The sequence below is a fragment of the Propithecus coquereli genome, unplaced genomic scaffold (genome assembly GCF_000956105.1).
Source record: "Propithecus coquereli isolate 6110/MARCELLA unplaced genomic scaffold, Pcoq_1.0 Scaffold281, whole genome shotgun sequence".
NCBI lineage: Eukaryota > Metazoa > Chordata > Mammalia > Primates > Indriidae > Propithecus > Propithecus coquereli.
This window is the reverse complement of record NW_012148408.1, coordinates 4,917,315-4,931,562: the sequence shown is the minus strand read 5'-3', so window position 1 is coordinate 4,931,562 and position 14,248 is coordinate 4,917,315. Positions and strand designations below refer to the sequence as shown.

The window sequence follows — 14,248 nt, the reverse complement described above, 5'->3', positions numbered from 1 at the left end:
CAAACAAAACAAGAAGCTCAACCACCAGAAAACAGCTCTCCGGGAAGTCTTTGGCACTGCCTTAAACGTGCTTCCCAGCAGCAGGCCAGGCTGTAGGCAGGAAAAGAAGGAAACAAACCTGCTTACAGAGCCCTCCAGCAGGCACAACAGCGCTTGTTCTGGGAGCTTCCACACACACCGTGGGATCCCAGTCATGGGGCAGCCCTGAGAGGTGATGCTGTTACTCCCATTCTGCAGATGGGGAAGCTGAGGCTCAGGGAGACAAGTCAGGCAAGTGCTCTTGGGTCACCCAGCTACACTAGGGCAGGCCAGGCAGCCCACGCCATTCGAACCTGCATCTGTGTGACTCGAAGACCCCCCCAGCATTCTCTGACATGACGGGTTCTTAGGCCTTCCTGTGGGGCCCAAACGGTGACAGTGACCCCTGTGCGGATCTGACCCCTCGGGCTCTGGCCGACTTTTTGGTGAAGCACGCAGAGGGAGGCTGGGCCTCCATTAAACATAGTGAGGGATGTCCCCTCTCTCCCTAGGTTCCCCTACTCGCCACGTTCTCCAGGACTCCTGACTGGGCCATAAGGATGCTCCTGTACCCCAAGGGGCCAGAACTGGCTGTGAGCCTCAGTAAGTCCCTGCAGCTCTCCAGGCCTTGGCTGCTGCCACAATAAAGACACTTCTGGCACTGAGGCTTCGTGCCACGGGCTCTGTACCTTCCCCTTGCCACCTGATCTCACAGAGGTGGAGACCAAGGAGCAGAAAAGGTAGGTCACACCGCCGGTCAGTGGCAGAGTGAGCAGCACACTCAGTTCCATCTCTCTGGCCCCAACAGTGGGCTCTTCGCCACGTCGTGGTACCTTGGAAACTTCCAGTGGTCATTTCCCAGCCCAAGACCCCCATTCTCAGATTAGCGGCTGCAACAGCTTCCCCTTCAGCATAGCTCCAGTCTGCCCATTGCCCCCTCCAATTAACTGTGGAGAACCCTGCTTTGATCACGTCACTCCCTCACTCCATAACACTCAACAGCTCCCCAGTGCTCCATGTAACACAGGGTCCAAGTTCTGAGGTGTCTTTAAAGATGACGCAGGTAAAGCATTATCAGCCACGTGCCCTGCATTTAGCACTGTATCTTGCTGCTCCTTTACAGGCAGCATGGCTCTCCCCAACCAGGACTCTCAGAGCTAGTCGGCCAGCAACCACTTTTGCCCTGTGTTTCTGTCTTTCCCAGGGTATCAGACACACAGGAGATGCTGACCGATTAGTCTTCAAAAGCAGAAGTCTTGAACCTGGTCAAGGGCTCCTGAGGTGATGCCTCCTCCGTGAAGCCTCTCCTGACCCCTCTCCCTCCCCAACGCTCTGTATCCTGTCCAACGTGTCATGACTCTGAATTTTATTACAACCTGGGCAGACGCAAAAGTGACGATGCCAGGCAGCTTAGTTTTAGAGCTGAGTACAGGGAAAGGCGAGGTGGAGGAAAGCTCTGAGCGCCAGGACCAAGCTGACAAAACAGAGGATGATTCCTGGTGCCCAGCATAGGGTGTGGCACATAGCAGGTGCTCAGTTAATAAGTGACCACTGAGATAACTAGAGAGTTCATTGGCTGCTCAGACACAGGCCCTGTGGTCAGTGGGGGCTGGGGGTAGGGAGAACTTCCCAGGCAGGGTGGCCTGGCAGTGCCCCAGTGGGGACCCCAGCCCTCTACACCACACCAGTCCCCTTCCCTCTCTCCCCACCCCCTCCCCAGCATTTCAAACCTCTTATGCATGGGGCTGGCTGCTGGCAGTTTTTCTCCTGCCGAGAACAGCCACAGAAAATTGAGATCATTTCTCTGCTATGTTGGCAGCTGAGAAAATGGCCATTTTTCCTATTTCCAATCCAAGAGTTCCTTCCTATTGGACAAAGGCCTTATAAGCCAGTCTCTCCCCAGGAGGGGCAGAGTAGGGGAGGATGAAGGTCTCCTCAGGTCAGGTCACCTCCTTGGCTAACAGGCGTGGGCTGCAGTAGTCACGTGGCAGCAGGGAAGTGGCAGGAGGGACCCCCAGCTAAGGCACTTGCAGACACAGGGCAGGGACCGGCAGTGAGGCCAAAGCAACAGGTAACCCAGCGTTGCTGCAGGGCACTCAGGGACTCGGGGAGATAGGGCTTTGCCATCCTGAACACAGGGGCCTCCAGACCTGCTGCTGCCACACTCCCCAAATCACAGTGGTGTGAAATCAGACAGCTCAAACAAGTGCATGTAATCCCTGCCACCTCCGGGAGCGGAGTTTCTGTACAGGTAGATAATTAGTAAAAAGTCAGAATCTGTGAAGGAAACTGAAGGTTGCTTAGTGCCCCGAATGCCCTGAGGAGACGAGGACAGCTGGCATCTGGCTTCATCGTTTCCCTCAGCCTGCAAGTCAGTTCTCACCCGTCTCCCCACCCTCCCTGCCCCTGCTTGGCTCTGCTCTGACCCCTCCAGCCTCCCTGCTGTTGCTTGGATGGTCACGCCCACTGCCCCTGGGGCTCCCATCCCGCCTGGCCCCTGCACCCAGAAAGCTCTCTTATTCACTGAGTCCCTACCTCACTCCCCTCCCGTCTTTGCTCAAGGACATTTTATGAAATGGTCATTTGATAATTTGAAAAACACGCATCCATGCCCGATGCTCACACTCCTCTTAGAATTCCCAGTTCCCCTTACCCGACTCCCTCTTCCCCTGCTTTTTAATAGCACTTGTTGCCTTCTAACACAGGGGGACTGTGCAGCAAGTATCCAGCCATTGTTAACATAACAAGAACGGTTGCGTGGCTGGATACTTTCCGGACAGCCCTGGTACATCATTTACTTCTTTAATGTATTTACATTATTTTCTGCCTGCATTCTCCCTGCTCCCCCGCAAACAAGAATGTAGGCTCCACAGGTGCCAGGATTTTTGTTGTGTTCACTGACTACAGCGCCTGGCCAGAGTAAGCACTCACTGAATACCTGCTGAGTGACGAGGAAGGTATCTGTGTGTACAGGTATGTGCACAATGGTTCATTCATCAATTCATTTGACAAATCGTCAAACGCCTACTTCATTCCAGACATGCCCTCCCAGACAGACTCTGAGAATGCAGCGACAGGGAAGAGATCACACACCGTCCCCTTCAGCCAGCAGGGAAGCCGGGCAGTGCACAATTAAAAACACGGCAGACCTGCAATGAGTCGTAGGGGTTAGTGGGTCCTTGTTTGTCTGAGAATCAGGGTGGGCTTCCAGGTGGTGGATATGCTCTGGCTTGAAAGCTGGGCAGCAGATGGGTGGAAGAGCGTTCTGGGAACAGCACGTACAAAGACGGTGACGCGGAAAGAAGCAGGGCTTATTCAAGGGACTGGAAGAAGTCTGAGGGCAGGGGGAAGAGAAGGGCTCACAGTGGGACTGGGGAGGCGGTCAGTGGGCCTGGACAGCCGGGCCTTGCCCGGGTATATGGGCCCGTGTGGCTGTTGGCCCGTGTCTGTGCTGGTTCCCTGTCCGCAGGAGCAGTGAGGTGTGGCACGAAGACCTCCATATGCAGCGTCAGAAAACCCGACTTCAGGAGTTGGTACGGCCAGGGCTCTGTTGAGCCTCAGCTGTGCTCTCTGTAAAATGGGGATCATGAAGCTGTCTTCATATAGCGGCCACCTGGAAATCCCAGGAGACCGCGGATTTGAACTGCAGAGACAGAATTCTCAAGCGAGCATGCGTGACCACGACCGAGCGGGCGCGCACACGAGCGTGTACCTGTGCACCCAGCTCCCGCTGACAGCATTCTCCTGCTGGGACACGTCCGCCGCCTCATCTGTACCAAGCCACAAATACACACGCTTCTGGACCAGAGCCAGGCTCCCCAGCAGCCCTGGGGCTGGAGGGGTAGGAGGGAGGGTCCTACAACCTCTGGGCAAAGGTGGTCATCTCTCTCCCTGTTGGAGCCTCACCACGCAAGGCAACAAAGGCCACCTCTGAGGGCCGGAGCTGTGCCTCCCTCATTAGTCTGGGGCCTCTCTGAAGATGGGACTGTGTCCCCCTTGTCACACTGCGTGCTCCTCAAGGGCAGGAACCACCTCTCCTCCTCCCTTTTTCTTCTTCAGAAAAAGAGAGAGGTTGTCACTCAGTGTGACTGTGACTGCTTCTGTTAACGGCTGGCCACCTCCAGGACTGTGTCGGGGGATCATGAAGGTTAAGGGCAGGGGTATCGTGGCTGCCGGTTCTCTTAGGGCCAGGGGACTGCCCTGTGAGGTCCGATGCTCATCCCTGGAATTCTTAGAAGAGCTGCCTCTGAGAACCTGGGCCATTCTGAGAGTCACCTTACCCATCCTGGTGACCCTGGGTACATCATTCTCTCAGCTCCAAGGATCACGAGACACAGGCCCAGGGAAACGGAGACAAGCTGAGAAATTCCACCAGCAATCACACATCCTGCCCACTGTCCCCAGTTTGAACGGAACAGGAAAGGTTATTCCAGGGAAGAGAGTAACCAATGGCCCATCCTCACGGGCCAAAAAGGTGTGGGTGAGAATACAGCAGGAAGGATTCAAGTCTGATAAAAAGCAGAACTTCCCAAGGGCAGCTAATTATGTAGGTAATTTAGGCAAAAAGTGATTTTCTTCAATTATCTTTTTCTACCCTTATTTTTTTTTTTTTTGCACTGAATTATTCAGTCTTGCATTCATTCTTTAGGCAACAGGCATTGAATTATCTAGGTAATTGCTTTCATTTTCCACTTCATCCTGCTGGGTTGTCTGCTAGCCAGGAGGGCCTGAGGCGGAGGTGTGAGCTGGTGGGGGAGGAGGCGTGGTGGGAGGGAGGAGGAGCTCAAAGGGACAAACAGGATCCCTGAAAGGAGAAAATGATTTCTGGACTCAGCCTGTAGGTGCGGGGACCACTCTAATGGCGGGCTCGTCCCCTCTCCGTTGCCCTACCGGCTCCCCTCCCCTGGACAGTCCATTGTCCTCTAGAGACCGGTGCGGTAGCTCACCGAGTGTTGGCGCTCCATGATACACCGCCGCCCTATCCATCCCTGGGGACTGCTGGAGCATGGCACAGCCAGCTGAATTGGTGATACGGAGGCCCACTTTTCTTTTCATTTAAAAAGACAAGAGAAAGGGAATTTTAAAAGAAATTTTTGTTCGTAAAAAAATACACACACACACACACACACACAACTGGTTCATTAATCTCGTATTAAAATTCTGTGTTGGGCACAGGCGAGGAAGAAGTAAGGAAGACCCTGGGGAGGACGCCGGGAGGAAGGATTGCACCCACTTGTTAGCATCTGCTGCAGGCATCCGCGGAGCGGGCATGGGCGTGGGCAGAGGAGGACCACGGGCGGTAAGAAGGGGCTTCTCCACCACAGAACAAAAGAGCCAGGAGGGGGCTTGGAGAGCACCATCCCCGATCACTTGGGAGACCAGGCATACAAGACTCAGAGAGGGAGGGGAAAATCCTGTGGCTACGTACAGACGCAGTAAACTGATGCCAAAGCCAGGGTTTCAACCCAGGTATTCTGTAGCCTAAGCACTGTGTGATTCCAAACTGCTTTGAATTTTAAGAATCCCGGGCCTTTGTCTCGTCACCCCAGCTGGACTTCAAGATCCTAAAAGAGAGCTGGGGATCAGATCTGGAACCCTCCTTGTTTCTTTTGTAGTGCTTGGTGAGGTTTGCAAACTCAGCAACGCTGCTGGTGACTGATTATCTGACTGCTAGCTTGGGGCTAGAAGCGCGTTTCTGGAAGAAGCTGCAGAGACAGCGGATGGTGAATGTGGCGGGATCTGCTGAGGGGTCGGGGCAGACGGCCAAGCCGAGAACCCCTCTTGGGCTCTGGTGCTAGTCCTGATCGTGGAAACTAAATCGCAGAGTGACCTTGGCCAGTCCCTTCCCCTGCGTGTCCAAATCCTCATCCACAGGAGGGCTGGATTCGGTGGTTTTGTGATCTCCTTCAGTGCTGTGGACATCGTTATAGGCAGGGTGACTAGGTGACACCCGGCCCCCAGTACACACTCCTCTGTCCCAGGTCGCTGGGCCAGACCCCGGAGGTGGGCGGGGGTGCCTCTCAGGGTTTCAGCACCTGCAGGAGCACCAGCACTCGCTGCCAATCTCAGGCCCAGGGTCCATCCATTCCAGACAGGCCCCCAGCGAGGGCCTCGGAGACGCCCAGGTCCAGCCCTGGGATTCCACGGTGGCCTCACAGCGCAGCACCCAGCTGTCCTCAGAATGGATTCCAATAAAGCTCATTTTCTGCCACCAAGTTTATAACACATCCCCACCTACTGGTCTTAAACACTAACAAGGCGTTGTGGCGAACGGCTCCATGTGGCCAGAAGGAAGATGGGTGAGGGAGAGGGGAGGCTGGCAGTGAGGGGCCTCCCAAGGCCTGGTGCTCCCCCCTGCCCTTCTGCTGTGTTCCCCCTGCTTCTCCAACGGGGACCAGCGCTTGGGTGATTGGGGGTCACAGCCCACAGGAGAAACTCAAGGTTGCTGGGCTGGAGACCATGGAGGTGAAGACACCTGTATTTGAGGTCATGTATTCAGAGTGACATGGGATACTGCATTCATATCCTGTGGGACTATGTCGTGACATGGCACCTGAGACACGTGGATCTCGTAACTGCCACTCAAGGGGCATGGCATAGGCCTGCTCGCTTCCTAGTGTCTCTCTCTGCCTGTCTCTCCCCTGCCCCTCTTCTGCCCCACCCACACCCCAGAGCTCCCTTTTCAATTGACGCTGGGAGGGTCCCTCAACGTAGAGTTGTTCTCCCACCCCATCCATTTCTTCTGAGCGCCTGCTATGTGTCAAGCACTAAAGTGTCAGGCAAAAATGTAGAAAACCTGGCTCCTGCTCCAAATGCAAGGACGTGGGGATCTGGAGGCTTGTACGGGTAAACATGCCTGAACATCCGTCACACATATATATGCAGCCTGTGAGACGTGCTAGGAAAGTAGCGTAAAGTGCCACGGTAGCCCCCGAAAGAGATCAATTATTTCTATTGGCGCACGGGGGCTGCTGGTGAGAAGCTAGAGGCTAATCTAGGGAGGCTCCCTGGAGGAGGTGATATTTGAACTGGGCTTCAAAGGCCAGGTAAGGATTTCTGAAGGCAGCATATTGCAGATGGAAGGGCTGGTGGGTGCAAAAGCAGAAAGGCATGGAAGTGAGAAAACAGAGAGTTCTCATAAGGCACATGGAGAACGGCGACAGGGCCGTACCACAGAAGTGAAGACGTGGATTGGGACAAGATCAAAAAGGGCCTTGCATGCTAGGGCAAAGAGTGTACCCTTGATCCTATACGCAGTGGGGAGTCAGTGAGGGTTACTGACTGCCATAATCAGCTCTGTTAGAGAATTATCACCACTCTGCCCCCCTAAACTCCTATTCAAACCACAAATGGAGCCAAAAGTCTCTGCAAAGATATAAGAAAATGGCCTTCACAGATGTTCTCTGGAAGAACTGCGAACAGGGTAGGGGGTCAGACATACCTCTCTGCCACCCCACAGGCTGAGCTGGGCCCTGAGAGATAGTGGGGCTCCATTCACACAGTCCCTGCCCAGCAGGCCTGGCAGAAAGTGGGAAGGGGAGATGGGCCAGAGACCACACTGCTGTGGAAGATGGGGAGTACAAGGCAGACAGGCCAAGGTCACCCTGCCCGATGGCGCCAGAGTCAGACACAAACCCAGGCTATTTGGCTCCCAGTCTGGCTGTGTGGTCAGAACCCTGCGGCCTCAGTAGCCTGCCAGGCACAGAAAACTGCAACTGTTCCTCCATCCCCCAGCATCTTGGAAGAGCCCAGAATCCCCAACCCTCTTCCTAAGAGAGGGAACGGGTGGCTGGATGGGTGTCAGGCAGCCCCAGAGAAGGGAGTCCTGGGGGAGATGGGTTTTTTTTGGGGGGGGAGATTTCTGTTATTCTGGCCGTATCTATCTGGGGGACAGACGCTTTAAGCATCTGCTGGCATCCTTCCCTGAGGAAGAGGAGACTGAGGCATGGGATGGGGAAGAGACTTCAGGACTCAGCCGGGGGTCTTAGAGAAGGAGCCCCACAGTCAGCTGGGGGGGATGCCCGCTCAGTGCGGGGCTCAAGCCCCCTCCTCAAATATCTTCTTTTCCATCGGTCACGCAGCCAAGCCCTGGGCCCTTGTGCGTGCTGGCACTGTGCTAAGCACTGGCTGTGAGGAGAGACAGAAGAACAAGCCCAGGCTCTCTCCTCCACCAGTCCAGGACTACAGGGCACAGAGAGGGCACTGGCGCTTAAGGAAAACGGAGGCCGAGGTAACACTCCAAGGGAAGCACAGCCAGGACACTGAGGCCTGCCTGGAGCTGAGTCTTAGGAACAGGCAGGACTCTGGCAGGAGAGGAAGGGGAAAGGATCTTTAACGCCAGGCTCAGGGATCAGGAACGTGGACAGTGGGGACCTAACGACAGCGTTTGAGCTGCCCAGAGGCGGGGCCATGCTGGGCTTCGGGAAGGGAACTCTGGCAGCAGTAGGGCAAGAGGAGAGGAAGAACCACACCTAGAGCCAGGCCTGAGCTTCCCTGCTTCCTTCTACTGGGCATGGAAACTCCCGGCTTGCCAGGGCTAGGTCACAAGCCCAGCCCACGCAGCTCCAGGGCGCACATAGGCAGCCCACCTCCCCACCCGCCCCATTCTCAGTCTTGCACAGGAGCTGAGATTTCTGGCTCCCGTTGCTCCCACTTCCCTCACCTTACCCCCGCCCCGCTGCTGGCGCGCTGCCCTGCCGGTTCCTCCCATAAAGAACTGAGGTGAGCTGTCTCTGGTGAACTGAACGCAAAACAGGCCCCCTGGAGTCACCCCAAGCCGGGAAGAAGAGAAGAACCAATCCACTCATACACCAATCCCCTTCTCCCTCCTAGCCCCAGGACCCTACGACTCCATGAGCCCATTCCTTTTCTTATTCTTTCAACCTTGAGAATGTGCCTTGGTCAGGGTGAGAGAGACAGCCGGTTAGAGACCTCGGGCACGCTCAGGCGGTGGGCTTGGGCAGGCTCTTAGAGACTGGGCAGATCTGAGCAAAAGCTAAGCTTGACACATCGAGGGTCCTTCCACGAACGCGGAGAGCGCACTGCCTCCATCTAAGCCCCTTTCCATCCTGTCTGCGGCTCACTCCTCAGCGTGGGGCATCGACCCCCCCCCCCGCCCTTGCTGGTTGGGGAAATGTGTCCCCAGGCCTTGCTGGCTTCATGTTGAGAGGGGGCAGAGGACAGCGCCTCTCCATTCTTCTCCGGAGCTCGCTCTCGCCGGGCTCGGTCAGCGCCCCTCGCCTCCTGGAGCGTCTCCAGCTTGCGGAAGGCCCGCTGCAGCCTCCTCCTGTCTGGTCTGAGTTCCCACTCCGGGGGGCTGTTCAGAGACCCGCTGTCCCCCACCTGTATCCCCGCCGTCCCACAGCCAAAGCGCGCCAACCCCCGCCCCTCCCTCTCCCACCCCCTGTACCGCGGAGCCCGGGGCGAGCCTGGGGAGCAGACGCAACAGATTGCAGAACGCGAGAGCGCGGAGCCCGCTCCCTCCGCGCGCCGCCCGCGGTCCCGGCCTGTGCCGGTCCCCAGACCCCCGCCCTCCGGGCTCGGCTGAGCCGGCCATTTAGATGCAGCTCACAGGACCGCAGGCGGGCGGGCCGCCGCGGCTCCCCCGGCTCCTGCCAGTGCACTTCCCTTCCCGAGGACCGCGGCAGGAAGCGAGGCAGCGGGCGGCGCGGCCCCGCACCGGCCTGCGCGCCAGGGGCGGGAGAAGACGCGAGCCCCGCGGATCCCAAAGAGCCCTCAGCCCGGCCGGCTGCAGGGGAGAGACCCGGAGTGGGGGCGGGACGCGATCCAGCGGATCCCTCGGATGCCTCTAGATTTCCGTGGGCGGACACGCCCCCAGACTCTTGGGTTTGAACCCTTCGTTATAACCCGGAGAGGGTTGAAGCGACCGCCTCCCCCCACCCTTTTCCTGGGCCGGGCTCGGTCCCCTCGGCGGGGCTTGCAGCCTCAGCTCCCGCCGAGGGCTCAGGGGCCGGCGGCTGCGAGTCGGGGATGCTCCTTTCCCCGGTCCTCCCTGTGCCCCCCCAGTGGCGCCCGCCGCATCTTCACCCGAGTCCGCGCGGCGACACTTACCGTGGGCGAGCAGGGCCGAGAGGCAGAGCAGGGCGGCGCCGCCGCGGCCCGACATCCCTGGGGCCATGGCCGAGGCGGGGACGGGAGGGTCCGAGAGGGCAACAGTCCACGACGGCTTGGCCCCGGGCTGGTCTTGGTCACATCCAACTCAGGGCGGCCGTGGCGCCTGGCTGTCTCTGCCGAGGCTTCAGGGGCCAGGGAGTGCAATTCGGGGACACTTTGCGGGGAGGGGGCGTCCCAGGCGCCACCGGCTACACCCTCGGAGCCGGTGGGGGCGCAGCTCGGGGCGGGAGGAGCCTCCAAGTCCCCCGGCTGGTGCCCCCTGCAGGATCTGCGAGGCGAGGGGGGAGCCGCACGTGCGGTCCGGCCCGGTGGCCGCGGGCGTGCCGAGGGCTGCCTACAGCCGACTGCTGAGTCTCCCGGCCCCACGGCCCAGCTCGAATCCGAACTCGCTCGGGGGTGCAGATTTGCAACGCAAGCCCCAATTGCCTTGGTTTCGGTAGTAACCCCACATGGATAGGCGCCACTTTCTTCCTCCAAGCGCCCTGCAGCAGCCCAGCATAAAAATCCCAGGTCAGGTGCAAATGAATGATTTCTTTCGCAAAGACACAGAAAATCCAGGCAACTTTAATCCATCTGGAGAAGGAAAAGTTTCCGAGTCGTGCTGAGACCGGCGACACGGGTCGCCACCACCCTAGGCGACGCCCAGACCGAATACCCGAGGCGGGCTGCCAGATATTAGTCCTCTCGCAGGGCTGGCTCCTCGACCAGGGCCCGGGCTCAGCGCCGCCTGCCCGGGAAGCGGCTCGCCGGCTGAGGCGAGGGTGGCGCGGCCGGCACGGGCTGCCCCATGGAGATGGGGCTCGGAGAAGCGAGGGAGCGTGAAAGCCGGCTAATGCGCCCTGAGCCGAGCCCTGCCTGCCCGGGGCGTCGACTCCAGCCTCCCGACCATGATATACGCTGTAGGATGGAGGGGCTCGGCCAGCCCGCCGCGGCTCCGCGCCTCCCCCTCTCCTCTCAAGTCTCGCTGCCTCAGCAGAGGGGCAACTGCCCCGCTTCGCTCCTTTCCTTCCCGGAGGGGACCTGCACAAACCTTGAACTTTTCCGGGGTTCACAGTCTCCGACGCCTCCTTCTCCCCGCCGCCCCCGCCCTGCCCCCGGACGCCCGCTCGCCCGCTGTCTCGGTGCAGCCGGGCATCGGCTCTCGCTGGTTCAGTTTGGGCGAGCGGATCGCCGCGCCAGTCCTGGCTGCGGGCGGCGAGACGAGGGCACGGCGCCAGGGGCCAGGGCACCCAGCACCGGCGCAGCCCGCGGCCAGGGAGGCGACAGCTGATGCCTATGGGGCCGGGAGGAGAGGAGGTGCCGGCAGGGGGGCCGGCTTCCCCTGGACGTGTGTCGGGGGAGAAGAAGAATCAAGGAAGCAAAAACGAAGAGGAGGTGGGGGGAGCCACAGTTGCACGAAGCAGCCGCGCCGCCGCCGCCGCCTCCTCGGCGCTCGCGCCGGCTGCTCCGCCGTAAATGACTCGAGAGAGACACACACACTCGCGCTCGCCCGCCTTCCTCCCCCGTCCGGGATTCAGCGCCCACCCGGGCAGTAGCGGGCGCCGAGCTCGGCGCGCTCGCTTCCCTCCCCTCCCCTCCCCAATTCCCCGTGGTCACGTGGCCCCGGAGCGCGCGGCCCACGGCTCGCGCGCCACGGAGACTCCCCCCACCCCCAGTTCCCCCTCCTCTGTCCACGTGTCCATTCCGCATTCCCAGCCTGGGGGCGCGCGCGGCTCCTTAATGAGACTCGAGCAAGGGCAGACCTCGCGATTTCGCTCGCCCCTGTATTATGTTTTTTCCCCCCACACCCCCCAATGCAGGCTAGCGCCAGGACCCAAATGGGGCCGGCCGGCTGCGGATGCTGCGTTTCTCCAGGGTAGACGCCACCGCAGTCACCGAGGTCCCTTTTCAAAGGATGCACACTCCCCCACCGAGCTCCGGAGGTGTTTTGCAGCCGCTCTGCCAGAGGCACGGGTAGGGGGCACCCTACCCCCACCCCCAGAGTCTGCGTGGGACTCTCTGGGGAAGGGGGGAGCATCACCCTGGCTGCGGCGCCCAGCTCCTCTCGGCCCGCACGGGTGCTCTCGGGCTCAGCTTGGTGCGGGCTGGGTCTGGGGCGCAGCTGGGGGAGACGCACTCAGCCGTGGGCGAAGGGAGGCGGAGAGGAGGGGACGTGCCTTCCTACAGGTTGTTTTGCAAGCCTTTAAAGGGGCATGGGAGTGGAGGTGGGGAACTGGCCCTCTTGCACACTCACCCAGGCACATGCCGAGTAGGGGTAGGGGTGGCTGGGGTGGCCTTGGTTCACAACAAGTCAACCGTCAACCAGGCATTGGATCAATGGCAATGATTTTATAGCATTCCTGGGTATCACACCCCAACCCCTAGAGCCCGATCTCATCTCAATCCCACCCTACTCTGGAGGGACAGGGCCTTCAATCCCATGGGCATAGCCATATGGCAGAGGCTGTGGATCTTGAGGGTCTCCCCTCTGTACCTCTGCACCCAACCAGAGTGAGAGTGAGGGTCAAGAACAAGGCCAGCTGGGTGCTGGAACCCCACTGCCATCTGTCTGACTGGGTTCTACCCCTCTTGACCCTGTGAGTTTCCTTTTTATCCAGGAAAGTGACATTTTGCTTTTTGGAAAATAGGCTTGAACTGTTCCTGGAAGCCTTCCTCCTCCCTGGCTGCAGGCTGTGGCAGCTTGGTCCCTGGGGCCTGCAAGGAAGAGCTGCCCTGGCCCTTCCCCCACCCCATATCTGTCTGGAGCTAGAAGGTGCAGCATGGGGAGCGCTGGCTGGCTCTTGGAGGCCCTGAGGCTACAAGATGCTGGAGTCTTCAAAGGAGATGATTCTCATTAGGCCCCTAATGCCTGATGGCAATTAATGTCACCCAAGGGCTTATTAACCATCCCACTGAGAGGCAAGCCAGCAATCAGGCTCTGTGTGGAGGAGACAGGGAGATGCACCTCCCTAGGGCTCTAGGGAGGGGAGGGAGGAAGGAGGGAGGGCCTTTCACCCCTGCCCAGCGCCTATTGGAAGGACATGGAGCCTGAGGATGGCCAGAGGGAAGAGATAAGGTACTTTCTGAGCCCAGCACACACCTTCCCCCAGGATGGGGGCCAAGCTTGCCTTCTCCACACATGTTCCCAGTTGACAATGGAGAGTCAGCAATTTCAGCCCACTCTCTCAGCCGTCTTTGAAAACTGAGAACAGTGTTCTCGTCAGGGAGGGCAGGAACTCAGACACTGGGTTCTTCTCTCTGCCCCTCATACCTCTTAGGTGATGCGAAAATGGGCCTCCTTTGGCTGACTCCATTTCTCCTCCCTCTGTCTCTGTCCCTCCCTTTCACAACAGTATGGTGAATATCTCCAACATCACAGGCATTGTAGGTACAACAGCGAGCAAAACAGAACTAGCCCTTGTCCTCATGGAACTTGCATTCTAGAAGGGAAGGCAGACACTAAGCTTGTAATCGATTACTGTTGTGATGTTACGTGGCATCATGCACTTTTGCTCATCTTGTGGAGAACACTGAGGCCCTTGGTCCGGAAGGGTGAGGAGCAGCCTGCTGTCGTTAGAGAATACAGTGTCAGCCCCACGTTTTTCCTGTGCCTCCCGTGTGGGTTACCCTTTGTGGACTCGGAGGCCACTGCAGGGTCAGTGTGTCCGATTGTCCTCTGACCCCTAAATATCAGCTCCCTCCTCCTTGCCTGGGGATGGCCCATCTGGGGAGTAAAATGCCCACATGACTGCAACTCCAGTGCTCCATGGACCTGTTACTCTTGGTAGCGCAAACTCTAGGGCTCAGGGAAAAAGCAATCGACATGGGGTAGACGTAGCCAGTTACTCCAACTATTCCAATCCTGCATGTCATTTACCTGGAAAGGGCTTCCTTCATTCCCTCTGCCTTTCCTACCACACCAACAGACTGCCCTTGGCCTCACCTGTGAGTCCTGGTCATGGATTCCCAGCTGGCAATGCCCCTGGAACCTGGGTAGGGGAGGTCACAGGAGAAACCCAGGGGGAACCCAGGCTGGAGAGGGGATCTAGCATGTGTATACTCTTCTGTCTGCAGTGAGCACCTTACCAACTCAAGGTGATAGTATCATCTTTCTGCT

The 14,248-nt window shown here is 58.6% G+C and overlaps 2 protein-coding genes across 3 annotated transcripts in view; one reads left to right on the top strand and one right to left on the bottom strand.

Moving 5' to 3' along the window:
* Nucleotides 1–10,482, bottom strand: part of TMEM132E (transmembrane protein 132E) — a 54,154-nt gene extending 43,672 nt beyond the window's left edge. For both annotated transcript variants that reach the window (XM_012648278.1, XM_012648279.1), the window contains exon 1: nt 10,090–10,482. In XM_012648278.1, coding sequence (XP_012503732.1) covers nt 10,090–10,156 — 67 coding nt within the window. In that variant the 5' untranslated portion in view covers nt 10,157–10,482. The remainder of the gene's footprint in view (nt 1–10,089) is intronic.
* A 1,507-nt stretch (nt 10,483–11,989) lies between these two features.
* On the top strand, nt 11,990–13,560 carry LOC105813512 (chromosome unknown open reading frame, human C17orf102; the record flags this gene model as incomplete). Its single annotated transcript, XM_012648238.1, is given in 5 exon segments — nt 11,990–12,055; nt 12,057–12,146; nt 12,149–12,211; nt 12,214–12,311; nt 13,473–13,560. Coding segments are annotated over 5 exon segments (405 nt in total), but the record flags the coding sequence as incomplete, so codon positions are not given.
* Between the last annotated feature and the right edge of the window lie 688 nt (nt 13,561–14,248).